We start from the raw sequence: 27,567 nt of genomic DNA on the forward strand, positions 1-27,567 counted from the left end.
CCCGGCCAGGAAGTGGTAGGGAACTGTTGTGTGGGTACTCACTACCAGATTCATAAACCCATCCCCACTAAAGTCAGCAGTTCCCTTGGAAATGGCTTAGTCCCATGACCGTTTTCTAGAGGATCTGGGGAAATATTCTTGGTTTCCTGACTGCTGGGCCATGGTAAGCTTTCTGGGGCAAGGACTATGTCAGACTATTAGTGTGTGTATTACAATAGCGCTGGGCAGATTCTGACAGAGATCACGGCCCCTCTCCAACTGGATGCTGCACAGACCCTGACTGAAATCAGGGCCGTGTTGTGCCGGGCACTGTATAAACCTTAACCAAGATCGGAGCCCCCATTGCACTGGGCACTGTATGGACCTTGACCCCGTGGTGATAGCACTTGTCTGGGACTCAGCACTCCTGGATTTTATTTTTGATTCTGCCCTTGATCTGCTGTGGGACCCTAGCTGAGTCCTTTCCCTCACACTATTTAGACTGTGTGAGCTCTTTGGATCAGGGACTGTCACTCACTTTGTGTCTGTACAGAAAGCTTTTGCTATTCATATAATAATCATTAACGGTCAATCCTCATTGCTTCCTGTTGGGGCCTGATCCTTGGGCATCACTCCATTGACTTCCCCTCATCAAGTGGGAAGGGATGAGGGGTATGCACCCTGCTTATTCCTAACCCCACTCACTCTGACCCAGTTTTCTATCTCCAGTACACAAGAGGAGTCCCGTATGGACTACTAGTCTACTACTGCAGCTGGTTACAGAGTGACACCTGTAGCTTTGAGGATGGTACCAGGAGGCCTGGGTGGAGTTGTTCAAGCTCCACTGACAGCCTGTGATGGGGCAAAGAACCCAAGCGTCTAACTGGGGATCACAGTTTATTGGCTGAGGCTCCATACATCTAGGGCAGCCAGTGCCCATCAGAGCCCCAGGTCCTACTCAGGAGTCTGGGATCCTGATGAAGCAGCAGTGAACATCATCCCCTGTGAAATGCCCCTGGGAACCTGGTAGGGAGCCAGGATGGACATTACCACAGCCTGGGCTACCAAATCCAGCCCCGTGGAGACTGCAGTGCCCCATGGGCAGGCAGACAGGCAGTCACCCGGAAACCCAGACTGGTGCAGCTCAGCTCTCCCACTCACCACCCCCCCACTTCTTCTCTAGCCTACTATTTGGTTGGGAACATTCGAGCCCCCAACACACCCCTTTAACCCTTCCTCAATGCTCATTGGGGGACTAAAATGTCGATCAAACTACCCAGTCCAATAGGAATTAAATCCTAGAGAGAGCGCGAGCTAACGCCCGGATCATGTGCATGCGCAGTTCACCATCATGTATCCACCTTGGGGACCAGTTGCCCATTTACGGCCCTCAGCTTATGTGCGCATGCGCACCTCCGAGCTCCTTAGTGCTCGAAGAACCCGATTGAGAGGGAAGAATGGCGGAGATTAAAACCTGCTGCGCATGCGTGCAGGAAGTTCCGTGAAATCTGCTCACGCGCACAGAGAAAATTTCTCATTGGGCCGGGGAGCGTGGTAGTAGTGCGCATGCGTATAGAGGAAACAATTCAGTGCATGCGCAGTGGTGCTTCAGCCGTCCACGGTCTCTCAGTTGACCCAAGCACCCTCACTTCCGCTTCCTGTGTGTGTGTGTGTGTGTGTGTATATATATATATATATATATATATATTGCGGGGGGTGATCGGCGCATGCGTGCTTCTCCTGCTGTTCCTGCTGCTTCCCGGGCTCCTCTTCCGGCCTCCCCAGTTTCTAGTTGGGTTGAGGTGCCGCGGCCGGGTGCCCCCTCCGCTCGGGGCTTCCGAACTGACCTCTGACCCCGGAAGTGAACCAGACCTTGGGTCCCCTTAGCGTTCCTGGGTGCCTGGTGGGCGCCGCTCGGGCTGGCTCCGACCCTCCTACCCTCGGGTTCCCCCGGCTGCCTGGGCCCTTCGCTCGTGGGGTCCCCTGCCCCCGCCCCCCGACCCTCGGGTTCCACCGCCTGCCGGGGCCCTTCACCTGTGGGGTTTTCCACCCCTGCCCCCTACCTAGGTCCCCGCTTGCCTGGGCTCCCCTGCCCCCGCAGTCCTCTTGCCTGGGTCCCCACTTGCTTGCCCCCCCAGCCCTGCTCCCCTGCCCCCACTGCACCAGCTACCCTCTCCACAGGGTCGTGCTTTCCCACCAGCAGTCCCCCCTCACCACTGTGCTGACCACTTCCCTTCCTGGGCCATTCACCTCACTGAGCTCCCCCCCCCCCGCCCCAGGGTCCCCATCTGCTGGGCTGCTGTTCAGTGGCAACAAGGCAGGTGCCAGCCTGTTCCCCAGGGTGCCCCTCTCCTATGTCCCCAGTTGGTCCCACCTCTACTTGAGCCTGCAGTCCCCTCCACTGGAGAGTTAGCTCCCTGTCACCCTACCTCCTTCCTTAGCCCCTCCACTGTTTAATTGTAATTTCCTTGTGACAGTGGAGACCAGCCCTCCCCAGCAATCATAATGGCATGAGCGGAGGGGGGTGAACGTGGAGGGAGGGAGGGAGGAGGCTTGTTGCCGGGGAGAGAGAAGGGCACCCCGGATGGCTAGTGAGACGTCACGGCAGCAGTAGCTGAGGTTCTCACGTGTGGGTGTGTGAGGTGCCCATCCCTGCTGGAGGAAGGAAGCCTGGTTTAACAGGGAGAGAGAGGTGGGTGTCGGTGTTTGGGGTCCCAGCCTGTGGATCATGGCCTTCAAGTTGCCTTGATGAAGGATATTGCAGGTGCAAGCTTGGTAGTCACGTTCCCTGAGCAGGAGGAACGGGCGGAGGGGGAGGAGGAAGAGGCACCGCCGTGGCCATGGGCTCGCAGGTGCTGCAGATCCTGCGCCAGGGTGTCTGGGCCTCGCTGACGGGCGGCTGGTTCTTCGATCCCCACCAGAGCACCTTCTCCAACTGCTTCCACCTCTATACCTGGATCTTCCTGCTCACCTTCCCTTTCTTGCTCTACATGGTGAGTCCACCTCAGGCCCCCCACTGCAGACTTGGAGGTAGGCTCCTGACACTAGTGCCAGTCGTGCATGTCACTCTTGGTAACCTGGGGTGTGGGATGCTGGCATTGATGCCCGAACTTGGGGTCCTGAGACACCTGACCTTGTATTCGTGCCCTGGCATGATTTAGCATATGTCTTTCAGTAGGGCTTAGCACTCTGACCAGGGCCCCTGTTCTTCTGGGTGCTGTAAAGACACTCCTCACTGAGGTCGCCCCCTGCCCCATTTGTGCACAGACAGGCTGTGAGAGATAGTCCCTGCACTGAAGAGCTCCCAGTCTAAGTAGGCAAAGGGTGGAAGGGGAAACTGAGGCACTGAGCAGTAAAGGCACTGAGCAGTAAAGGATGTGGCCCAAGGTCACCCCGCAGGTCAGTGGCAGAGCTGGGAGTAGAACTTGTATTTTTCTCACCCCGCTTCTCTGGCCCTGCTTTGAACTGAGCTGTTGCTCTGTAACCTGAGGGGATGATCCCCAGAGCTAACTCTTTCCTGGAGATGAGCTCCCCTCACCACTGAACTTGGCACAGAAATTAGAAGCAGCGTGGGGGACTCTAGGCGAGATGGGACTCTTGGTCCCTTGTTGTCACTGGGGGCCCTGGAGCGCTGAGCCTTTGGTGGAGGGGATGATCGGCATGTTGGGTTCAGAGAGGGGTGATGGGTTTGTGTGTGCGGGGTTGGAGTGGAGTGCAGGATGCCTGTGTTCAGTCCTCTGCCCTGCCTTGGTGTCTGACTTTCTTCATCTGTAAAATGGGGAGATGACCTTAGCTTTGCTTGTTGTCATGAGCTCTCTGGGGCAGGGACCGTCTGTCACTGTATCTGTGCAGCTCATAGCACAACAGAGCTGTAGCCTTCAGTTGGAGGAGGGGTGGGGGGCTCCGGTCATGATTGGGGGGAGAGGTCAGAGCAACACCCAGCACAGTGGGGGCCCCTCAGTCACAGTGGGGAGAGGAGTCTGTGTAGTGCCTGGAGCTATGGGGGCGGGGCCCATTCTTGGTCAGGGGGTCCTTGCCTGATCTCTGCCTAGGGCAGTTGAGTGGTCTGTGTGGAATGAGGGTGCCCCTGACCTTGGCAAAGAGCAGTAAAGGGGTCCAGGAAGCTCATGATGTGACCAGGGTGCCCATTTTCAGTTGGAGGCTGGGGTGCTCCTGAGCACACCTGCTGAGAAAGAGGAGGCTTGAGCTTGGAAGCAATTCGTAGGCGCAACCATAACACAAACAAATAATGACAGGGCCTTGCTTGAGTTGCTGTTACGAGCAATGCCCGAGGCAGTGAAATCCGAGAGAACCAGAGCAGGCCTGGTACCAGCCCTCCCAATGCCATTCCCTGCCCTGTACCTGCACTGGTTGAAATAGCCTGGCTGCGAAAAGAGCATTAGAAGCCACTTTCGCTCCTCTGACCCAAGGCTGGGGTGGGGGGCGGTGGAGGGCGTGTGGCAGATGCTGCAGGAGAATGTCTGTAGCCAAAGAGAACAGGGGCCTATTTTGAGAAACTCGCATGGTTTGTGTTGGGGAGAGGGTGCTGGGGCTCCTGGCGCTGTGGTGTTACAAGTGGTAAATAAATATCAGCTTCACCTGAGTCAGGGAAAACGAAGGCACAGGGAGCACAGTGTTGCACACCAAGTCGGTGGGCAGCGCTGGGGATAGAGACCTGGAGGCCTGGCTCCCAGCTCCTTGTTGTCACCCACTAGGCTGCACTGCCCTCCCAGCACCAACGATAAAACCCAGGAGTCCTGACTCTGGTCCTGAGTGTTCCTTGGCAGCTGAAAACACTTAAAGCTGCTTGTTGAGATAGTGTTTAACAGAGGCGATGGCAGAGAAAATGACCCCAACACCGCTGCCCCGGAGCTCTGTTACCAGCGTCCCCAAGGGGTCAAGAGACACTTAGAGCCCATATATTACAACTAGAAATATTACCCAGTGGTTGGGAGGCAGGACTCCTGGGTTCTATTTCTGCCTCTGGGAGTGGAGTGGGGTTCAGTGGTTAAAGTAGGGCTGGGGATGGCTGGGAGGCCGGGTTCTTTCCCTGGCTCTGGTTAGAGGGGAGGAGGAGGAGGGCGTGGGAGGACTCCTGGGTTTAGCCTGACAAGTCATTGTCAGTGCCTGAGTTTCTGTGTAGCAGGCTAAGTAGGCTGAGGTCCCTGGTGGAGAGCATGGAGGCCACCTAATTGGTGCTAACCCCATGCTGTCCCGTCTCTCTCTGCCAGGTGCTGCCACCCAGCATGCTGGTAGCTGGCGTATATTGTGCGGTTATAGCCGTCTTCTTCACCACCATCAAGATCGTCAATTTTCGGCTGCACACCATGTTCGACCAGGGCGAGATTGTGGAGAAGGGCAGCTCGGTGCTGGGGGATGGGACCAAGGCTGAGGAGGGCACTGCAGGGGATGACAGCAACCTGGCCAGGTGGGTCTCCAGCATCTGGGGTGCATGGGTGGGGGGAGCAGTGAGGTCCAGGGCTGTTTGTACAGGGATCCTTCACCTGGTGCTGAGATACAGCTTCCTCTGGGGTGAGGTGTGGGGGCTGTTTATACAGGGATCCTTTACCTGGCATGGAGATTCAGCTGCTTCTCAGGTTGGTTCATTGGTCTTGCCTGTGGGGGTGGGTGGGGATATCAGGCATTGGGGGCCCGTTGGTCTGATCCCAGGCAGCTGGTCTGTTTGCACTGCTCTCCTCTGTACTAGTATTAACTGTGCTCACCTGTCAGTGTATGTCCATGCAATGCTCCCTCCCTCTCTCTGCAGAGACCCGGGCGGGGGGGTCGAGATGACGGTGTTCCGGAAAGTCAGCTCCACGCCCCCGGTGAGATGCAGCTCCCAGCACTCAGTATTTGGTTTCAACCAAGTCATGGTGAGTACTGGGAGGATCCTCTGGGCTTCCAGTTGCCTTCCTGGCTGGGAGGTGCCCATTGGCGATCTCTCGCTCCTGGAACACTGGGTTTCTACAACTTTCCCCAGCCCGGGGAGTTGAGGCGTGTGTGTGTGAGTGCTGGGCAAGGGGTCCATGTACAACCAGCCCCTCTGCCTCACCCCAGAGATGGTTGCATGTGAGTGGTGGGTGTGGGGGTGGGGATCAGTGAGGTACCTGGCTCTCCCGTGGCTACTGCCACAGGCTCTTTGCAGCCTGAGCCTGGCGTTTGGGTCAGTTACGCTTGCATCAGGGTTTGTGGGGGGAAGTGGCTGCCCTGCAGCAGGGAGGCTAGAAAATCCCGTCCATGCCCCGCAGGCCCCATTGGTGCATCAGGAGGGCTGGGCTTTGGGCCCTCTGCAGCGAAGGGCTCTCCTGGGCCTGCCTGGCTGCGGACGTTGGCATGTAACCCCCTGACTGATTCCCCCTCGTAGGAGCTGCTGCCCCACTTGGAGGACGCGGGAGCAGTGAGAGGTGAGTGGGTGGCTGGCTCCCCGCCCCCAGTAGCCCAGCTGGCCCAGTGCAAATGTTTTGCCCCCCACCAGTGTCCCTGACCCTTTGGGGAGCCTGGCCCGTGCTGTAGCTGTGGGAATTGCCCCTCTCCAGGGTGTTCCCTGATTGCTTCTTGCTCCTTAATATCCTGTCTTGTCTCTCCCCCGGCAACCAGAACCATAGAGTTGGGGGTGGATATTCCACTGACTTCCCTGCCTTGGGACCAGACTGGAGCAGGGGTTCCCTAGAGAAGAAAGGCCTCGTATCCTCTTCCCTACGCGCCCCCACGCGCAGGCCGTTCCCACCACCCTGGGGCTGGATCGGAGGCACCGCCCCCTAGAGGAGAAAGGCCCCATGTCACATTCCTTGAGCCACCTAGACCAAAGTTTCCCAAAGAAACTCAGACTTGCAGGTACCCAGGGGGCGCAGCTGCAACGTCTGTATATTGGTGCCCCTTTGAGGTGACTGAGCCCCACTAGTTTCTGGATCCATTGTGGATATTGAAGCCTCACCCCACTGTCTGTGGGGGGAGCCTGACGGTGCCCTAGATGTCTCTAGCTGGTGGTGTAAGGTTGGGGGAGGGCAGCAGTGTAGGCGATTCGGGGTGGCGTGGGGTGTGAAGGGAGCAGGGAAGGCAGGTCTCCCCTTGGGATCAGCTGCCCCTGCTCTCCAGTAATGCCTCCTTCCCTCTCCATTCACCCTTCAGACATCAAGGAGCTAGTGCGGGAGCAGGGCAGCAATAACGTCATTGTCACCTCGGCGGACCGCGAGCTGCTCAAGCGCGGCTCCCAGGAGAACATCAGTGGGTACCCTGCATGGGGGGTTGGGCTATACAGCCTGGGGGGAGCCCAGCTCCCAGAAGAATATCAATAGGTGCCCTGTGTTTGCGGGGGGGGAGCCCGGCTCCAAGGAGAACATCAGTGGGTACCCTGTGTGGGGGTGGGGGGGGGCTCTATAGCCTGGGGGAGCCCAGCACCCAGGAGAACATTAGTAGGTGCCGTGTGTGGGGGGTGGGGCTTTACAGCGTGGGGGGAGCTCAGCTACAGGAGAACATTGGTAGGTGCCCGGGATGGGGTGGGGCTGTACAGCATGGGGGGAGGCCGGCTCCCCGTGGGTGGGGGGGCTGTACAGCCTGCAGGGAGGCTGGCTCCCAGGATTCCTGGGCACAAAATGGAACTGGGCATCTCAGCCTCCAGTGCAGTAAGCGGCCTGGGAGCCACACCCAGGAAAGACCTGGGACGGGGGCAGTGTGTTACTACTGGAAGAAGTCTACTGCTTGGAGTGCAGGGTCAGGACTCCTGGGGTCTGTCTCCAGCTCTGAGATGGGAGGGGAGGAGGGTCTACTGGATTGTGGGGGCGGGGGGCTGCGTGTCTGGACTCCTGGGATCTATCCCCAGCTCCTTGGTCATTGGCTAAGCATGGTGCCCTTCCTGTGCCTCAGTTTTCCTGCTGTGTGTGTAACCCATGTTGTCTCGCTCCCTTGCAGTTGACGACTCGCAGCTGGCCTCTCTTGGCCCAGGGTCCTGTGGTGAGGCACCAATGCCCCCTCCCAAGGCGGAGCCCCATACAGCTGGGAAGAAGCCACCCCCCTCACTGCCAGCTCAGACATCCATCCAGAGCACAGACTCCTCCGACCAGTCCCCCCTGGGCATGGGATCGTTGTTAGGGGTGGGGCCAGCGGTGGCGGGGGGTGGGGCCCCGCGTCAGCTGCCCAGCAGCTGGCACGCCAGCGAGTCGGAGAGTGTGGGCGACACCCCCCTCAGCCCCCTGATCAAGAGCAGCCTGAGTGAGGAGCTGAGCCAGAGCTTCCTGAGCCTGGCGCTGCCCCAGCGCACCATCCTGCGCACCAGCAGCCGCAAGGAGAAGCGCCGCTCGGGCACCGAGTACAGGCCCCTGGAGGGGCGGGGTGAGCCCAGCGAGGAGCGCCCCCGCAAGGCCGGTTCCTCCGACAGCTGCTTCAGCGGCACCGACAAGGAGACGCCCAGCACCCTCAGCAGCTACCGCAGTGAGAAGACCAACTCCACCCACCTGGACAGCCCCTCCCTGGGGCCAGCAGGGGACGCAGCGCCGGCCCTGGACGCTGGGGTCCTGCCGGATGGCAGCGACACGGACGCACTGTCGGACAGCGAGCTGCTGCGTTCCCCCGAGCAGGGCATGCTGGGGGAGCCGAGTCTCACCAGCCACACGGACGATACCCAGAACACCCTGGCCTCGCTGGAGACGGTGCGGGGTGACGGGGAGCCCTGGGAGGGCCCGGCTGAGCAGGTGGTGCGGCCCAAAGACCTGGCCCTGCTGCGCCCGGGGCACAAGCCAGGGCGCCGGCGCCCCTCCCGCAAGCACGGCGGGGGCAGCAGCAGCTTTGACAGTGGGTACGCACGGGACTATGCCCCCGTGCGCACCATCCTGGACAGCAAGGCATACAGCGAGACCTTCTTCGAGGATGAGGACTCGAGCGACGGCAGCGACCTGAGCCGTGCCTCCAGCCTGCCCTCCCAGCACAACTACAGCTCCGACACCTCCTCCAGCACCTCCTGCTACTCCCCGGAAGCCGCACCCCAGCGCCCGCGCCACACCCCCAAGGCCAGGCCGGCCCCCGAGGTCGCCGAGCCCCCCAAGCGCCCGCACTACGCCCAGCGCAGCGCCAGCACGGCCAGCGCCAAGACCCACGCCCGAGTGCTCAGCATGGATGGGGGCAGCGGGGACAGCAAGGCCGCTGCGGTGCTCACCGTCTCCAAGTCGGACCTAGAGGCCCGCATGGGGCAGCAGGAGCACTTTCCCCCGTGCCGGCTGGAGTCGGGAGGCAGCACCCGCAGCCAGTCGGCGAACCAGCCTGGTTGGAGGGGGGAGCTGCTGGAGGAGGGGGCCGTTGGGGGAGGTGAGCAGCTGTGTGGGGCCCTGGCTCTGGCAGCCCTGGGAGCTGGGGTGAGGAGTGACACGCCCCTTCCCCCCACACACGCGCACACTGTCCCACCCCAGCCTTCAGCCCCAGGGTCCTGTATGTGAGCCCACAGCTGGTATGGAGACAGGCCGAGGGACAGAGCGGGATTTAGCCTTTGTGGCCTGTTCAGTCCCTGGCCACGCTGCTGAGGGGCTGGGGTTGGTGTGATAGGGCCCCCCGGCCCATTTGGAACCCGGTTGAGACCCAGCACGCTCGTCTCACGGATGGGGCTGACTTGTAATCATTATTGACCTAGAGCTGGATCGGAGCTAGCGCCCCCTGGAGGGGGTCCCCATTGGGTGGGGTGCTCTCAGTCCGGGGTTCCTGACAGCTCTTTCTCTGCATTGCAGCCGCCACAGGTGAAGAGGGGAGCAAGCGGGATCGGGCGAGCAGCATCAAACGCACCCAGGCCATGAGGCGGCGGCACAACGCAGGCAGCAATCCCACACCCCCGTCCTCAGTGATGGGGTCCCCGCCCAGGTGACACTTCTCCCCACCTGAGACACTGACGCACCGTTCGCTCAGCCCCGCCCCAAACAGCCCAGAGTCTGCTAACAGCATAGCACAGCCCCGTGCCCAAGCCTGGCCCGGGCACCCTGATCCTGACCCGCAGCCCCCTGCTATCCCAGCCCTGGGCTCCCCGCAGCCCTGCCAGTGTCACTCTGTCCTGACCCGCAACCCCCGGCTATCGCGGCCCTGCCCCTCTGTCTTCCTAACACTGCCTCCCCACCCTGTGCTCATGCCTGACAGCATATCCCCCTCTCTCTGCAGCCTGCAAGACTTGCAGCGGGGCCGTGCCTCCTCCCACTCTCGGGCACTCACGCTGCCTTCGGCCCTGCAGTTCGCCAGCTCCCTGCTGCTCCCGCGTGGCGCCATCCACGAGGCCTGTAACTTTGACGACACCTCCGAGGGTGCCGTGCACTACTTCTACGATGAGAGTGGTGAGTGCAGGTGGGCAGGGGGATTGCCACTGGTCTGCCCATTGCTTGCCCCGCCCCTGCAGGGGCCTTGGGGCTCGCGGGGAGGTTACAAGTGTGGCAATCTAACAGTGCCACTGACCTGCCCTCCCCAGCTCTGCCAGTGCCCCCCAATCCCTATCCACAGCCCCCTGCTATCCCAGCCCTGGGCTGCTGCTGGTATAAATATTCTGCAGCCGGGGGGGAGGGGCTGCTCATTCCCCTGGGCACCCTCCACCTGAAGTAGAATCGGGGGGTAGTCCTTTACAGAGGGGAGCCTGTAATTTCCCAGGGCTCCCCTGGGTGACATGGTGACTGTAGCCAGGAATTGGTCCCATCACAGGGCTGTTCCTCCCTGTGGGGTCTCCCCTCCTCGCCTGCTACGCTTCCCCCAGTCTAGCTGGCTCCTTGCCTCCCCCTGCAGGTGTGCGGCGCTCCTACACCTTTGGCCTGGCAGGAGGTGGCTACGAGAACCCGGTGGGGCAGCAGGTCAGTGTGGATCACGTGACCAACAGCGCCTGGTGAGTGACACCTCCTTCCCCTCCGCTTGTCATGGCATGCTGCTCTTTGTCCCCAGCACCAGGGAGCACCAGGGAGGGGCGGGGCTCGGGAGAAATCACTGGCAGGGTCTGTGTTGCCCTCTGCTAAGCTGGGAGGGGCCAGGTCAGCGGTTGGGTGGGAAACCACCAGGGAAACCCTGGGAGCTGCAGGGAGCGGGGCAGGGTCCCAGTAGGCGGCATTCTTACAGGTAGTTCTGGCCCCTGCGTGACTGTAAGGGGTGTTGTGCCGCAGGGTTGGGGGAGCCAGCAGGGACGCTCTCCCCTCACAGGCAGTACTTGCCCTAGGGGGCGCCTTGCTGCAGGGTGGGAGGCCAGCAGGGGGCGCTCCCCCCTCACAGGCAGTGCTGGCCTCAGTGTCCAGTGTGGCCCTAGGGGGCGCTGTGCTGCTCATTATGCAGTGGTAGAGCCATGAGTCCAGGATCTGGAACTGTAGTGAGGAGGGGGCTGCTTCCTTCCCTCACCTCCCTGCCCCCTGCTGCCCTTTCAGGGACCGGCATTCGCACTCCTCCAGCTTCAACTCCACCGATGTGCCCGAGGGGACGCCCGCCCTGTCGCTGCTGCAGCCACGCCCTGTGGTGCTGCAGGGCATGCAGGTGCGCAGGGTACCCCTGGAGATCCCTGAGGTAACGGGGGGTCAGTGCCCTGGGAGTTGGGCAGTGAGGAGGGCTCTGTTGGCAGATGGGGGGAGGTCTTGGTAGGGTTCTGATGTAGGGGGTTAATTTTGGGCCTGGTCTTTGTGATGGAGCAGGGTCTCTGCGGTGGGAGGCTCCCCGTTCGGTGTGAGTGGGTTACCCATGAGAGGGGCAGGATCTCTGTTGGAGGGGGTCTCGTGGGAGGCACCATTAGTTCGATTGGGTTTGCTGCATGGGGTGTGGTTTGCTGGGGGGTTCTGTGCTGTCTGGAGGGAACACCCCCCATCATGGCTTGGCTGGGCTGTTGGTAGTCTATGGGCAGGGTGCCTGCACCCCACTGAGCCTGCTCTCCCCTCAGTTTGACCTGCTGGATCAGGAGTCCCTGCACGAGTCCCAGGAGAACACGCTGATGATCGAGGACAAGTCCAAGCCGCGGCAGTACTACAAGTACTGGGTGCTGCCTGGGCGCTGGATGCGGGTGCGCTACGACCGGCTGGCGCTGCTGGCACTTCTCGACCGGTCAGTCGCTCCCCCCATCCCCTGGATCAGCCCCATGGGCCCATCCAGCCTAATTACTACCCCCCCATCAGCTCCATGGGCCCATCCAGCTGATTTCCCCACCACACACGCTGATCAGCCCCATAGGCCTGTGCAGCTTGGTTTATCTGTCCACCCCCGACTGGAACCAGCCCCATGAGCCCATCCAGCAGGCTGCCCAGGTTACGGCTGAATAGACCGGGGCCCTGGCCGTGCTGGGTGCCTGGGGAACCTGCTGGCAACTGCCAACAGTGGCTGATGCTGCCTTGTGCTCTGGGCCCCCCCAGGAACCGCCGGGTGATGGAGAACATCTTTGTGGTGTCTCTGGGGTCCTTAGTGGCCTTCCTGGGCTACCTGCTGCTGCTGCAGGGCTTCTTCTGTGACATCTGGGTCTTCCAGTTCTGCCTGGTCATCGCCAGCTGCCAGTACTCGCTGCTCAAGGTGAGAGCCCGCCTGTGTGGCCATGCCCTCTGGGCATTGCACAGCTTTGCCATTGCCCTGCAGTCCTCACCCACAGTCCCCTGCTATCTCAGCCCTGGGTGCTCTCCCGCTGCCCCAGCTCTGCTAGAATCGCTTAATCCTGACCTTCAGCCCTCCTCTGACAGTTCTCGGGGCACCCAGCACAGTGAGCCCCACTGGTACCCCTGCCTCCACGGTGAGGGAGTCTTGCCTGTGCCTGGCTGGTGCCGGCGCCTGGACAGCCCCAGCCTTTCAGCCACTCATGCACTATCCTCTGGCAGTGCCAGCCCTCTCTTCCCTGGCAGGCTAACAAGAGGGGCACCCCAGCCCTTTTGAATTGCTCCCCTGTGAGATCCAGTCCCTGACACCGGCTAGTCACAGAAATCCCAGCTCCTCTGCCTCCAGCGGGGTGCTGGGCCATTTTACTTCCCAGTCCTGTCCCGGTGAGCAATTACTGGGGAAACGGGCCTCACTAAGATCACCTTGATTCTGTTTTTCAGAGCGTCCAGCCTGATGCTGCTTCTCCCATGCATGTAAGTGACCTTCCTGGGGGGGCTGCAGGGCCAGGAGGGGGTGCTCTCCCCTTGCAGTCAGTGCTGGCCCCCATGCACCAGTGCTGTGCTATAGGGAGCGGGATATTACAGCTCCGGGTGAGCCATTCCTCTCTAACCAGCCCTGCGCCCCATCCCAGAGGCAGCTGCATGTCAGCACCGAGTGCAGGATCTCTGTTTAAATGGGCCAAGGGGTCCTCAATGTAGTTTGGTGCCCGGCTCTGGAGCCTCTGAGACTCCTGGGAGTTGGGGGTTTCTGGGGGTTGGGTGCGGGCCCCTTAGCCTGTGCAGTGCCCTGTCTGTAGGCTGTGGGTGTCCCTTAGTGCCAGCTGGGAGCTAGGCTGTCCCCCACCACTGAGGTGTGGGGAGGGCCAGCCGCTTGGCTGCTCCCATGCCCCTCACACTACGCTCTCTTGCAGGGGCACAACTGGATCATTGCCTACAGCCGGCCTGTCTACTTCTGCGTGGCCTGTGTGCTGATTTGGGTGCTGGACTTGTGCGCCCGGGCTGTGCCCGTCCCACCTGTCACCTTCTATGGGCTCACCCTCTTCTCGACAGATTTCTTCTACGGTGCCCGGGACGTCACCACCGGTGAGTGTGGGGCACCAGCCAGGGGTAGGGGGCACCGCCCCCCCGTGCCCTGCTGCAGCCTTCCCCTGTCCGGGGGTAGGGGGCACCACCTCCCCTTGCCCTGCTGCAGCACCCCTCAGCCAGGGGTAAGGGGCTCTATGAGTCCGCAGTCCCCCGGCAAGGAGTTAGGGGGTGCCATGCAGGTTTCTCTGTGGACTCCATTCACCAGTGTGAGGGGGGTTCCCTCTCTAAGTAGGGGTGGGGGCAGTCCCGCTCTGCAGTGGGAATTGGGGGGTGGGGGTCACTGATTTAACCCCCCCATCTGTGGTGTCCTTCACAGTCTTCACCCTCTGCTTCCCTGCCATCTTCCTCTTCGGGCTCCTGCCCCAGGTCAACACCTGTCTCATGTACCTGCTGGAGCAGGTGGATATGCACATCTTTGGCGGCACAGGTACGGCCCAGATGCCTGGATTCTGTCCCAGCTCCACAGGGGGAATGGGATCTAGTAGTGAGAGCAGAGTGGGGCTGGGAGCCAGGACTCCTGGGTTCTGTCCCAGCTCTAGGAAGGGAGTGGGGTCTGGCGGGTTAGAGCAGGGGGCCTGGGAACCAGGACTTCTGGGTTCTCTAGCTTGGCTGGTGCGTTGCTGATGCTGCCCCGTGTGAGTGCCAGTGCTGGGCAGCAGGTGGTGCTGCAACCTTGGTGTGTACACAGGGCCTGGAGGGGGCAATTGGGGGATATTCCCGTGCGACACTGACCCTGCCACCTCTCTGCTTCCCAGCCGCCACCAGCCCCCTCACTGCCCTCTTCAGTCTCCTGCGTAGTCTCCTGGTCGCTGTCCTCCTCTATGGCTTCTGCCTCGGAGCCGTTAAGGTACCTGGGTGCATGGGGCAGGGACTTTCCCCTCGAGGGGGCGCCGTCTCCGATCCAATCCTAGGATGGGGGACTGGCTGCCTCAGGGGTGGGGAATGGGGGCCTTTGCCCTCTAGGGGGCGCCAGCTCCCATCTGGCCCTGCGGTGGTGGGCCAGGGTGGCGAATGGGATATGGGGCCTTTCCCCTCTAGGCAACCCCAGTTTCAGTCCAACCCCAGGGTGGAGGACTGGCTGGCTCCGGGTGGGCAGAAGTCCCAGAACTCTAGTTCCGTGTGGGCTGGGCTATGGTTTAAGGTACAGTGCGATGTGTGAGTGCTGATGGGCCGGGGGTTCTGAGGCTGGGGAGGGGTCTCCCTGAACCGGGACTCACGCTCTCTGCTCTCTCCTCTCCAGGCCCCTTGGGGTGACCAGCACGTCCCCGTCCTCTTCTCCGTGTTCTGCGGCCTCCTGGTCGCCCTGTCCTACCACCTGAGTCGCCAGAGCAGCGACCCCACTGTGCTGTGGTGTGTACCCCAGGGCTGGGGGAGGGCCAGGCTGGGCTGAGGCATCTTTCACTGGGGGGACTGGGAGCCAGGGCCCCCGGCTGCTATCCCAGCTCTGCTGGGGTAGAGCAGGGGCGGGGCTGGGAGTCAGGACTCCTGGGTTCAAGCCCTAGTTCTGGGAGGACAAAGGTTTGTCCTCTGTCCTGGGGAGTGGGGTAGGGGTATGCTCTGTCACGGGGATGCCAGGCTGGGCCCCTTGGAGAGGGGCTGAGGTGTCAGGGGCCCACCCCCGATGCTGCTCCTGTGAGGAGGGAACGAACTCCTATAGCCCCCCTGCCTTCTAGGTCCCTGATCCGGGCCAAGCTCTTCTCCGAGTTTGAGAACCGAAACGTGGAGAATGCACCAGCCGAGATCCGGGACCCACTGCCTGAGAAACTGCGCAATTCCCTGGTGAGGGGGGGCGGGGTAGATGGTGGGGCTTATGGGGCGGGGGATGGCTGGATGGGTGGGGGAGGGGGCATGTGGCTGGGGTTACGGGGGGGATAGGGACTGGGTGTGGGGGGGCGGGGATGCTTGGCTGTGGTTTCTGGAGGGGGAAGCGACGGTGTGTGGGGGAGGGGGCACGTGGCTGAGGTTACGGGACAGGATAGGGGATGGATGGGTGGGGATATGGAGGGATAGGGCATAGGTGGCTGGATATGTGGGTGCAGGGCACATGGCTGGGAAGATTGGGGCGGGGGTAGGGGACTGCAGCCTGCATGGCGCGAATTGGAGAGAATGGAATCAGCTGGTGCCTGGATTAATATGGTCAGTGGGAGCACATGGCTGGAGGTGGGGGGGCATGGATGGTTGAGGGGTTACATAGGGGGAGGGAATAAGGACTAGGCATGGCTGGAGGTGGATGGTGGGGGCCCATGGCTGGGCATAGGGAGGCCCGTGCATGGCTCTGCTTGGAGGGGTGCATATGGCTGATGGCTCCAGCTGCTCCCTCTCACCCTCCTCCCCCACAGCGGGAGATCCTGCACTCGGACCTGGTGATGTGCATGGTCATCGCGGTGCTCACCTTCGCCATCAGTGCCAGCACCGTCTTCATCGCCCTCAAGGTACCGCCTGGGTCGAGAGGGAGGGTACCGCCAGCCGTGGGGCTCCTTGGGCAGCGTGGGGCCATCGCAGCTCATGGCGGCAGTGGGTGCAGGAGGGACAGGCAGAGGGCACGGCAGCTTGGTGGGGTGAGAGACTAGGCTGTGTCAGGGTCCCCTTGTTGGTAGTCTGTGGTGATGCTAACAGCTGAGAAGGCAGAACAAGGAACCCAGGAGTCCTGGTGCCCAGTCTCTACCTGGTCTAACTCACTATACCCCATTCCCCTGGCAGCGCTGGGGTAGAACCCAGGAGTCCTGACTCCCACCATCTCCTGCCCTGACCCACCAGACCCTAGTGCCCTGGCAGTGCTGGGGTAGAAGCCAGGAGTCCTGGCCATTACGCCAGCCTGCTTCTCTGAGTGGCCCATAGAGGGAGTTACAGCAAGCTGGGTAGGGGTGGGAGTCATTGGGGGGTGGTGGCGGCTGCTGTGAGTGGTGGGTGGCAGCTGGGTAGGTGGAATGGGGGGTGGTTTGGGAGAGGAAGGCTCTGGGGACCTGTGTGTGGGGTGGGCTGTTTGGGGGCGGACGGGGGGTCCCGTCAGGCGCCCTGATCCCTCTGGGCGCTCAGTCTGTTCTAGGCTATGTGCTGTACGCCCTGGCTGGGCTGGTCGGGCTGCTCACCCACTACCTGCTGCCCCAGCTCCGCAAGCAGCTGCCTTGGTTCTGCTTCTCGCTGCCCGTGCTGAAGCCACGCGAGTACAGCCAGTTTGAAGTGCGCAGTAAGTGCTCCTGGGTGTGCCCGGCAGGACGCGCTTTCCCCCTCCCGCTCAGCGCTGGCCCCAGTGCCCCAGGATGATGCTGGAGGGGGTGTGCTGTAAGCAGCAGGGGAGAGGGGCTACTGTCGCCAATGCCCTAGTGCAGTGCTAGTAGGGCGACTTGTTCTTCTGGAGGTGTGACAGAAAACATCTCAGCGCGGGCGAGGGATCCCTGAACAAACCGCCCTGCCCCCCACCCCAGAGGTGGCTGCATCTCAGCATGGGGTGAGGGATCCCTGCTGTTGGGTGTGGGGTTCATTGGGACTATCTGTGCATTAGAACCATGTGCTGTCCCCGGGCTGGTGCCTTCTGGTGAGTGCGGGGGGTAACCGCGTGTCCCCCGCAGGCGCAGCCCAGCTGATGTGGTTCGAGAAGCTGTATGCCTGGCTGCAGTGCGTGGAGAAGTACTTCATCTACCCGGCCGTGGTGCTCAACGCCCTGACGGTGGATGCCCACTCAGTCAGTGCCCCCCACCAGGACAAGATCTGCATCTAGTAGGTACCTGCAGCCCCTTCCTGGGGCTCCACCCCCTGCAGCACCTCCCTGGCTACGGCTCCCCCTAGTGCTGCCTCAGGGAGTCCTCCCTTTCCCAAGGAGCAGATCCCTGCAGGGTCCTTCTGCCTCCCAGCCTCCCTGGGGCTGAGTCGGCAGCACACATCCCGGCCCCACCCAGCTCCCCCCGCTAGTGGCGGTGCTGTTCAGACCCAGCAGGAAAAGCAATTGGGAGCAAGAACTGGATACAGCGCAGGAAGGGGGGCCTGGAACAGCAATAATAGGCAGTGAGAAGCTGGCCCTCGCAGAGGGAGAGTTTCTAATCTTCCCCTTCATGCAGACAGGTGGGGAAGTAGAAACTCACAGTTGAAAAGGGGTGGGGTCTGGAAACTGCTCCTTGGTTAGTTTTTAGCATTCTGCTCCCGTCTAACTAACGGATCTAGGAAAGGGGACAGGGCTCCCTGCCCCACACCTGGCTGGGCTGGTGGTTACATGCTTGGGTGCCCCCTAATATTCTCCCTCTTGCCCCCAGCTGCCGCGCACTCCTCATCACCGTGGCTGGCATGAAGCTGCTACGCTGCTCCTTCTGCTGCCCGCCCCAGCAGTATGTGGCACTAGGTTTCACCGTCCTCTTCTTCCACTTCGATTATCGGCGCTACTCAGAGGGCTTCCTCATCGACTACTTCGTCATGTCCATCCTCTTCAGCAAGGTGCCCACACACCCCTTGGCTTCGCTGGCGCCCCGGACCCCACGTACCCAGAGTGACTTTGCCCCCTGCTCTTCTTCGTGGACCCACAATCCCCTGCTTCCGCTGCTCAGCAATAGTCTGCCTCCCACACGCCCTGGCACTCATTCCTACTGGTTTTTCTGCTGATGTTGTGCAATAGGTACCAGAACTGCCCTGCCCAGCATGATCCTGCTGTCTGAGGATCCCTCAGCATTTGAGTCTCGCAGGGAGCCTGAGGATAGAACCCAGGCATCCTGGCTCCCAGTCCCCCCGATCCACTACACCCCCGTCCCCTCCCTCCAAAACTGGGATAGAACCCAGTGGTCCTGGCTCCCTGTGGCTGAGCTGGGATCTGTGTTGCGTGACATATCTCTCTCTCTCTCTTCCCCCCCCCCCCCCATCCCCCCCCCCAGCTATGGGACCTGCTCTACAAGCTGCGCTTCGTGCTCACCTACATCGCCCCCTGGCAGATCACGTGGGGCTCGGCCTTCCACGCCTTTGCCCAGCCCTTCGCTGTGCCCCGTATCCTTGGGGAGCTGCCTGCGGGTGCCCCAAGCTGTGGGGCAGGGCAAGGGCTGCATGAGTTGCTGGGAATGTGCATGGGGGAAACTACTGGAGGGGGGTATGAGCCAAGGAGTGTTGGGCGGAGGGGAATTACTTAGGGGGCTTATGGGATACAAGTGAGGGAGTCTGGGGAGGGGGGCTGTGGGATAGTGGAGTGCTAGTGGGATAATAGTGGGCGGTAGTTGGGCAGTGATGGGCCGTGGGACCAAGGCGGTTGGGTTGTGGCAGGACAGGGTGCCATGGCTTCGTGGTTGTTGAGCAGCGGCGGGATGGGGAGATTGGGCAGGGTGCCAGGAAGGTTGGGCTGCGTTGGGATGGGGCACTTGAGTGGTTGGGTGGTAGCAGGATGGGGCACTAGGGAGGTTGGGTGGCGGCGGGATGGGGCAGATGGCCAGGGCAGTTGAGCAGTGGCAGGATGGGGCAGTTGGCCAGGGCACTTGGGCGGTGGCGGACGGGACACCAGGGCGGTTGGGTGGCAGCAGGATGGGGTGCCATGGCTCTGTGATGGTTGGGCGGTGGCGGGACGGGGTAGTTGGTGGGGCAGCGGCAGGGCAGTTGAGCGGGGCACTGGGGTGGTTGGTGGCAGCAGGGTGTGGTGCCGTGGCTCTGTGGCAGTTGGGTGGAGGTGGGACGGGACACTGCGGCTCCACAGGGGTTGTTGCCTTGACACCCCCAGACTCAGCCATGCTGTTCGTGCAGGCCGTGCTGTCGGCCTTGTTCTCCACCCCACTCAACCCATTGCTGGGCAGCGCTGTGTTCATCATGTCGTACGCCCGCCCCGTCAAGTTCTGGGAGCGCGACTACAAGTGAGTGAGAGACGCCCTCTCCCAGCCAGCAGGGCCACTTGCATCCCACCACACCCCTCACTGCAGGGCCCCCTCACATCCCGCACCCCACCTAGCCAGCTTCCCTCTCCTTCATGGCCCCCCCACTGGGTCAGCCTTCCCCATCCCACTCTCACACGTTTGCCCAGTCTCCCCCCGCCCAGGCTGGCCCCCTCCTGGCCTAGCCAAGAGCTTCAGGGGGCCACCCCAGGTGGGAAACCTGTGCAGGGGTCCAGTGGCGCACTGTGCTAACCTGGCTCTCCTCCTTCCCCAGCACAAAGAGGGTCGACCATTCCAACACCCGCTTGGCCACCCAGCTCGACCGCAACCCAGGTGCGTACCCAGTGTGCCCGCTGAGCCCCCACCTCTGCCGTATGCCCAGGGCCAAGGGGACTGGGCTCCCCCGCCCAGAAAGTGGTGGCTGCAAAGGGAGAGCACACCCCACTGAACACCCTGCTGCATCCTGCTCTCTGCAGCACAGCCCCTAGCACCACGATGGAGACTTAGGACCAGTGGTGAGTGCAAGGGGAGAGTGCCCTCTGCTCTGTGCAGTGCAGCTTCCCCCTAGTGAAATGCTGGGGCTTTGGGGCCAGCACTGACAGTGAGGGGGGGGAGCTCCAGCTACTGAGCCCCCCACTCCCTGCAGCACAGCGCCCCCTAGTGCCATGCTGCGTCAGCACTGACTGCGGGGGGAGAGCGGCCCCTGCTGAGCCCCCACGGCCTCCACTCCCTTTTCTATGCCAGGCGCTGATGACAACAACCTGAACTCGATCTTCTATGAGCACCTGACGCGCTCCCTACAGCACACGCTGTGTGGGGACTTGCTGCTAGGCCGCTGGGGCAACTATGCCACTGGTGACTGCTTCATCCTGGCCTCGGACTACCTGAACGCGCTGGTGCACCTCATCGAGCTCGGCAATGGCCTCGTCACCTTCCAGCTGCGCGGCCTCGAGTTCCGGGGTGAGGGCTGGGCCCTGGCTGAGGGGAGTGGGGAGCCTTGCAGTTCTGGCCTGGTTAGGGCCCTTCTCACAGACCCCATTTACCCACAGCCCTCTAGTAACCTCACTCATACATTCTTAGCATGTGCCAGGTCTCCATCAGCCCACGCAGCCTGGTACCCTGCCCCACCCCCAGATCAGGCCCATGGGCCTACCCAGCCTGGTATGCCCGCATCACTCCAGATCAGAGCCACAGGCCCAGCCACCCCAGTGTCCTGTCTGCCTGTTCTCGTCCCGTGGTGGTGGGTTGTCCTGAGGGAGTCCCTGGCAGCTCCGCTCACCCCCCGCCCCCCACAGGTACGTACTGCCAGCAGCGTGAGGTGGAGGCCATCACGGAGGGTGTGGAGGAGGACGAGGGTTGCTGCTGCTGTGAGCCGGGCCATCTGCCCCATATGTTGTCATTCAATGCGGCCTTCGGGCAACGCTGGCTGGCCTGGGAGGTGGCGGCCACCAAGTACGTGCTGGAGGGGTACAGCATCAGCGACAACAACGCCGCATCCATGCTGCAGGTCTTCGACCTGCGCAAGATCCTTATCACGTACTACGTCAAGGTGTGGCGGCCGGGGCTGGAGGTGGTGCCTGGGACAGGGAATGGGGGAGGGCCTTGAGGATGAGGCCAGGGGCCGAAGGCAGATGGGGTGGGGGATGGGGCAGAGAGGGTGCAGCTGAAGGGTAGAGGGGGTGGGAAGACCCATGGGAGTTGGGGGCAGGCACAGGCAAGAGAGGAGGGGTTGGGAGCTCAGCAAGAAGGGCTAGAGGAGGTGGGGGTGGGAGGCAGGGAAAGCTGCAGTGCAGGGATGGGGAGAAAGGCCAGGAAATGGGACCCGGGGCCTTCCCTCTCTAGTGGGCGCTGGCCCTGATCCGTCCCCAGGCTAGGAGACTGGCTGCCTCACAAAGGTTAGTGCCAAAGTCTGTGCTCTGGACGTCTAACTCTTCTTGCCCCGGCAGAGCATCATCTATTATGTGACGTGCTCATCCAAGCTGGAGGAGTGGCTGGGGAACACGGTGATCCAGGAGGCACTGCGCCCCTGCACCACCCCCAGCTACGCCGACAGTGATCCCACCTTCAACCTGAACATCGACGAGGACTATGACCCCCGCATGGCCGGTGTCACCCTGTCCTCCTTCTGCAATGTCTACCTGGACTGGATCCAGTACTGTGCCGGCCGCAGGGACAAGGTGGGCACCTGGATGTCAAGGACACTGGGGATCTGGCTCAGCTCTGGGCGGGGAGTGGGGTCTAGTGGGTTAGAGCGGGGGGGGGGGGGGGGGGCTGGGAGCCAGGACGCTTGGGTTCTATCTCACCTCGGGGATTGGGGGGGGGGTCTAGTGGGTTAGAGCAGGTAGGGCTGGGAGCCAGGACTCCTGGATTCTATCCCAGTTCTGGGAGGGGAGTGGGGTCTACTGGGTTAGAGCAGGGTGGGGCTAGGAGCTGGGACTCCTCGGTTCTATCCCCAGGACATGGGGCAAGTCCTACATAGGAAGCTGTGGGTCTGTTAGAAGCAGGGGGTGTTGCGCTCCATGGTGGGTGGGGTTCCTGTCCTGTCCTCTCCTCCCTCCCCCTCACAGCTGACTCTCTCTCCCTGCAGCCCATGGACAAGGAGTGGGACTCCCCGTTGGTCACCCTCTGCTTCGGGTTGTGCATCCTGGGGCGCCGGGCACTGGGCACGGCCTCCCATAGCCTGTCTGCCAGGTGAGACACGCCCTCCCTCATTGCCCCCGCCCACAGCATGTCTACCAGGCAAGAGAGCCCCTTCCGTGGCAGTGAGGCCCGCCCCCAGCCTGTCTGCCAGGCAAAATAATGGAAAAGCAGATACGGGGTTCGTTTAATAACAAATGGAAGGCTGGGAGTATAATTACTGCTAGTCAAATAGGTCTTGTCAAAGAAATGTGGTTTTGTCTGGTGATGAGATAGGTTGATGCTGTGCAGATGTAATAGACTGTTGTACGGTGTTCTGATAACACACGAGCGCTGTGCAATATCAGTAAAGCCCACGTTCAATGGCTGAATCTCTGGCTGGCTGACAGCTCTCAGGAAGTCATCGGGGGGACTGCTCACTCAGTGCTGGTGGTTCTGTGGGGATCGGTTCGAGGGCACACGCAAGTCAACATTTTCATCACTGATTCATAGCTTCCCAGGCCAGCTGGAACCACTGTGATCATTTGGTATGACCGGCTGTATCACACAGGTCAGAAGAGTTCCCCAAAATACTCACTAGAGCAGAGTTTTTAGAGGAAACATCCTGTCTTAATTTTAAAAAATGGCCAGTGATGAAGAATCCACCATGACGCTGGGTAAATTGTTCCAGTTCCTCACTGTTGAAAATGTGTACCTTATTTCCGCTATGAATGTGTCTAGCTTCAATGTCCAGCCACTGGACTGTGAGACATTTCTCCGCTAGATTGAAGAGTCCATGATGAGTATTTGGTCTCCCTGTAGGTACCTACAGACTGTGATCAAGTCACCCTTCTCTTGAATCAGGAAGTAAATATAAAATCACTGCTGATAAAATCTGTGCGTAGCACAAAGATGGGTGAAGTGATAAGGACAGGACAGCCCTGCAGAGCTATCAGGATCACTTGATAAGCTGGGCCTATACAAACAAACTGTTTTAATACAGCCCGGTGCAGAGATCTATACCCAGGGTGAGGAGTGCAGGCCAGACCCCACGGAATGTGGGACGGCGTCTTGGCAGAGCCCTGAGGGACCAACAGCTCAACATGAGCTCCCAGCACAACGCTGTGGCCAAAAGCGCCAATGCGGCCCTTTGGTGAATGAACAGAGGAATAGTGAGTTGCAGCAGGGATGGGTTTTACCTCTGGCTACGGCATTATTGAGAGCAGGACTAGGGTACTGCGCCCTGTTCTGGGGGCTGCATCTTAAACGAGAAGCTGGGGACGGTGCAGAGAAGAGCCACAGCTGTGGTTGGAGGACTGGAGAAAACCCCTGCAGGGAGAGAGTGGATGAGCGCCATCTGTTTAGTTGATCAGAAAGGCGATGGAGAGGTGACTTGATCGCTGTATAAATACCATCCCTGGTGAACCCCCTGGTGCCAGAGGGCCTTTAAGCTAGTGGGGAAAAGCAGGACAAGAACCGGTGTCTGGAAGCCGACCAGATGCTCTCCAATGAGAAACAAGACCCGTGTTTGCCAGGGCGGGCGATTGACCATTGGAACAAACACCCCAGTGCAGGAGTGGAGTCTCCTTCTCCAGTGCAGGCAGTAGAGGGGTGTCAGGCCTGGGCTGTACAGCAGGGCAGACTAGGCCATCCAGTGGTCTCTTCTGGCCTGGCATGCCATGAATTTGTCTCACACACGCGCGCGCGCACACACACACACGCAGGACCCGGCACAGCCTGGCGACCAGATCCCCCACCCCCTGCTGAGCCGTGCTATCCCTGCAGCCTGGAGCCCTTCCTGTATGGCCTGCACGCCCTCTTCAAGGGCGACTTCCGCATCACCTCACCCCGCGATGAGTGGGTCTTCGCCGACATGGACCTGCTGCACCGCGTGGTGGCACCTGGCGTCCGCATGTCACTCAAGCTGCACCAGGTACCACCCCTGCCCGCAGGCCCTGCCCCTAGGGCAGATGGGCAGTGGGTTCCCCCTCCTCTGTGCCCTAAGGGCCACGCCTGGGGGAGGGGAGAGGGCTTGTCCTGTCACCTGCCTGCATGCTAGGGAATGGCCTGGGGACGGTGGTGACTGGCTGGGAGAGAGGGGAGGGCAAGGGGTAGGGTGGGCTGGCCTGCTGGCAGGGAGGGGGTTGGAGCACTGGGAAGGAGGGGAAGGGTAACCCTGTTAGCTTGTTGAGGGAGGGGAGACGATCCTGCCCTATGCTGGAGAGGAAGGGTCTGGAGGTCAGAGGGTTGTAACCCCCCCTCCGTGACCCTCCCACTTCCCACCCAGGACCATTTCACATCGCCAGACGAGTACGAGGACCCGGCCGTGCTGTATGATGCCATCACAGCCAACGAGGAGAAGATGGTGATCTCACACGAGGGCGATCCCGCCTGGCGCAGTGCCATCCTCGCCAACACGCCCGCCCTGCTGGCGCTGCGCCACGTCATGGATGACGCCAGCGACGAGTACAAGATCATCATGCTCAACAAGCGCTACCTGAGCTTCCGCGTCATCAAGGTGAGACCCCCCCAGCCCCCACTCCCCTCGCAGAACTGGGGCGAGAACCTGACCACCCCTCACCCCGTTTTCTCTCCTTGGCCAGGTGAACCGGGAGTGTGTGCGAGGGCTCTGGGCCGGGCAGCAGCAGGAGCTGGTGTTCCTGCGGAACCGCAACCCGGAGCGGGGCAGCATCCAGAATGCCAAGCAGGCTCTGCGCAACATGATCAACTCGTCTTGCGACCAGCCCATCGGCTACCCCATCTATGTGTCGCCCCTCACCACCTCCTACGCTGGCAGCCACCCCCAGCTGCGCTCCCTCTGGGGCGGCCCCGTTAGCCTGCACAACATCTCCACCTGGCTCATCAGCAGCTGGGAGAGGTGAGCGCTCTGGAGCTCCCCCCAGCCAGTGCTCCTGCCCCGCTCCCCACAGCACCCCCTGCTGGGAGAAGCCAGGGCTGGAGTAGCCGGGAGCTCCCCCCACAGCCAGCGCTCCTGCCCCTCTCCCTACAGCGTCCCCTGCTGTTGAGGCCGGGCCGGCTAGCCGGAATGCAGTGCTCTCCATGAATTGATACCCCTGTGCCTCATCTCCTCACAGGCTACAGAAGGGCTGCGGTGCTGGGTGCAACAGTGGTGGGAACATTGAGGACTCGGACTGTGGTGGAGGCTCCTCGTCCATCAGCAACAACCCTGCAGGGCATGGGCAGCAGGGGAGCAGTGCCCCAGGCGGGCCGAGCATGGGCATGGCCATCCCGGGGGCTTCAAACCCCCAGGAGCCACCCGTCACCACTGCCCAGCCTCAGCCAGGTATGGAGACCACCAGCAGCAAACCTCCCTGCTCTGGAAGAGGTGGGGTGTAGGCACAGGCAGGGCCCATCTGTGCAGTGCTGGGGGGTGTTTTGGGAGACCTAGTGGGATGAGCTGGGGGTACCAGGCTCTCTCTCAATGGTGGGGGTGGGGCTATCTTGCTGAGGACTGGGAGCTGGAGCAGGGGGATGGGGTGCATGCCAGGGCCATAGGTGGGCTCAGGGTAGAGCTGTCTCAGCCATGCCAGCTCTAACTTTCCCATCTCCCCCACCAGGGTCAGAGCAGAGCCTTCCACTGGGCCAGAACTGGGTCGTGCGGCCGGTGCCAGGGAGCCAGGTGGAGAGCCGACGCGAAGCCCCCCCTGCCGCTCCCTGGGTGCCCGCCCAGCGCCTCTCCGGCAGCCAGCTGTCCTGCACCAGCTCGCTGGCCTCCATGGCCTCCCAGCTTGAGGGCACAGGGCCAGGCCGGGCCCCCCTGCCGCTCCCGCTGCCCCTACGGCCAGCGCTGGGCACCTCAGCCACCTTTGCCTATGAGGGGCTGTGTGGAAAGTGGAGCCTCCCTGGCCGCAAGGGGCTCAATGGGCTGGGGGGAAGCGAAGGAGATGCCTCCCCAGGGACCCCCGCTAGCACCAGCACCACCCAGGGCACACCCCCTCGGGGGGTCAGTGCCAGAGCACAGGTGAGAATGGCCCCCCCCACCCTGAACCTCAGAGAAACCCCAGCCCCTGCCTGCCTCCAATGGGAGACCCCACCTCCCTCCTCCACACCATGTGGCCTAGGGGGAGCTACCTTTCATTCCCCCCACTCCCACACCCAGGGCACCATGGATGGCTGACCCCCTCCCCCCCTTAAGGGCTGTGCGTGCTGCACAGAGCTCCCCTCCACATCAGACACGGCTGTTTCTTTGTGCGTGGTGGAATCACCCCTGCACACACCGTGCCCCCACCCAACAGGTGGCTCAGGCCAGCTAGGGCAGATCAGCTTAGTGCTAATGGAAAGCCCTTAAGCCGGCTTGGGGCACCCGTGTGACGCCCCCGCCCCTACAACAAGCCGTTTGAAGGGCACCTGGGATTAGTTGCAGCTCTGATGTTCCCCACCTCCACCAACCCATTCTGTCCTCCATGGGGCCCCATCCTGGCCTGTCCCCCATTCCCTTCATCTAGCCTGTAACCCGTCTATTTCTTTTCCCACAGCCCTCTGCGCCCCTGGACTCAGGCCCTCTTGCCGACACCATGGAGGCTGACTCCCCCCAGCAGTGCCCCCCACTGGCAGAGCCAGAGCAGCAGCAGCCCGGCCCGGGTGCCCCACCACCTGAGTGGGGCCGACAACGGGAGAAGGAGAGCCCCGCTGCCCAGCCGCTCCTGGAGCACCAGTACTGAAGGGGGGGGGCAGTGGGAGCAGCCGTTGTCCTCCCCTCCCCCCATCGATATCAATGGGCTGGTCCCACCACACAGTGCCCCCTTCCCCCCGCCTTCAGGACCCTGGACAGCAATAAGGGGGCTAATGGCTCCTCCACCTGCCCCTGCCTCCGCCTCCCCCCACCGGACTCTAGAAGGGACCCTATGGACAACAGTACTGTCCCCCTGTAGTGGGGGAGGGGCAGAGACTCAGCTGCCCCTTAAGTCTCAGTACTGCTCCCTTGGCGCTGCCCCCTCAGCGCTGTATTTAAGCGGGGTTGGGGCCTAAGCGAATAACACTATTTTTGATTTTTTTTTTTTGATGGTTTATTTTTCTCTGATCCTGGATTTTTGGTTGATACAAAAAATTAAAAAAAAAAAAAATACAGGAGAAAAAAAAAGCAAAACACCCCCCACCCTAGATGTGCAACCTTCCAACAAATCTGTGTTTAGGGGAGGGGAGGGACTGGGCTCCTGGGTTATATCCTAGTGCCGGGGAGGAGGAGGGGGTTGGGGGTTAGAGCAGGCTGAGGCTCAGAGGGCTCCTGGGTTCGATCCCAGGCAGGGGACGGGGCTCCTGTAGGTTACATCAGGAGGGGCTGCGTTAGGGCACGTAGGTTCCAGTCTTGCCTTCTGCACCTCTGCTCAGATTCCCCCTCTGTCCAAGGGAGAAGATAACCCTTTATCCTGCCTGGGGGCCCTTTCCCTCCAGGTGCTTAGAGATGGGGGGAGAGGTCTGCTCCGGCCCCTGCCCTCCCCCAGGCTCTTGCCATGGAGTTACATTCTCCCAGG

General features: G+C 61.5%; 1 protein-coding gene across 5 annotated transcripts; it reads left to right on the top strand.

Moving 5' to 3' along the window:
• The first annotated feature begins 1,604 nt into the window (after positions 1-1,604).
• On the top strand, positions 1,605-27,161 carry PCNX3 (pecanex 3). 5 transcript variants are annotated; one of them, XM_037904728.2, is made up of 35 exons: positions 1,605-2,972; positions 5,211-5,407; positions 5,747-5,852; positions 6,344-6,383; positions 7,108-7,203; positions 7,888-9,276; positions 9,690-9,819; positions 10,111-10,280; positions 10,720-10,816; positions 11,343-11,478; positions 11,846-12,006; positions 12,312-12,465; positions 12,984-13,016; positions 13,454-13,625; positions 13,945-14,055; positions 14,384-14,475; positions 14,869-14,978; positions 15,302-15,407; positions 15,971-16,060; positions 16,665-16,815; positions 17,198-17,345; positions 17,876-18,053; positions 18,485-18,593; positions 19,312-19,441; positions 19,734-19,792; positions 20,204-20,419; positions 20,755-21,008; positions 21,406-21,636; positions 22,047-22,150; positions 23,861-24,008; positions 24,363-24,593; positions 24,679-24,953; positions 25,171-25,379; positions 25,654-26,057; positions 26,572-27,161. In XM_037904728.2, exons 1-35 carry the CDS (start codon positions 2,820-2,822, stop codon positions 26,755-26,757), a joined length of 6,576 nt encoding a protein of 2,191 aa, XP_037760656.1. In that variant the 5' UTR covers positions 1,605-2,819; the 3' UTR covers positions 26,758-27,161. The 5 variants fall into 5 exon arrangements, with proteins under 5 accessions (XP_037760656.1, XP_037760657.1, XP_037760655.1 ...); XM_037904729.2 differs by having other exon boundaries at positions 11,343-11,448; positions 15,968-16,060; XM_037904727.2 differs by having other exon boundaries at positions 1,606-2,972; positions 15,968-16,060.
• Positions 27,162-27,567: the final 406 nt, after the last annotated feature.

This window comes from Chelonia mydas, chromosome 7, assembly GCF_015237465.2.
Source record: "Chelonia mydas isolate rCheMyd1 chromosome 7, rCheMyd1.pri.v2, whole genome shotgun sequence".
Classification (NCBI taxonomy): Eukaryota; Metazoa; Chordata; order Testudines; family Cheloniidae; genus Chelonia; species Chelonia mydas.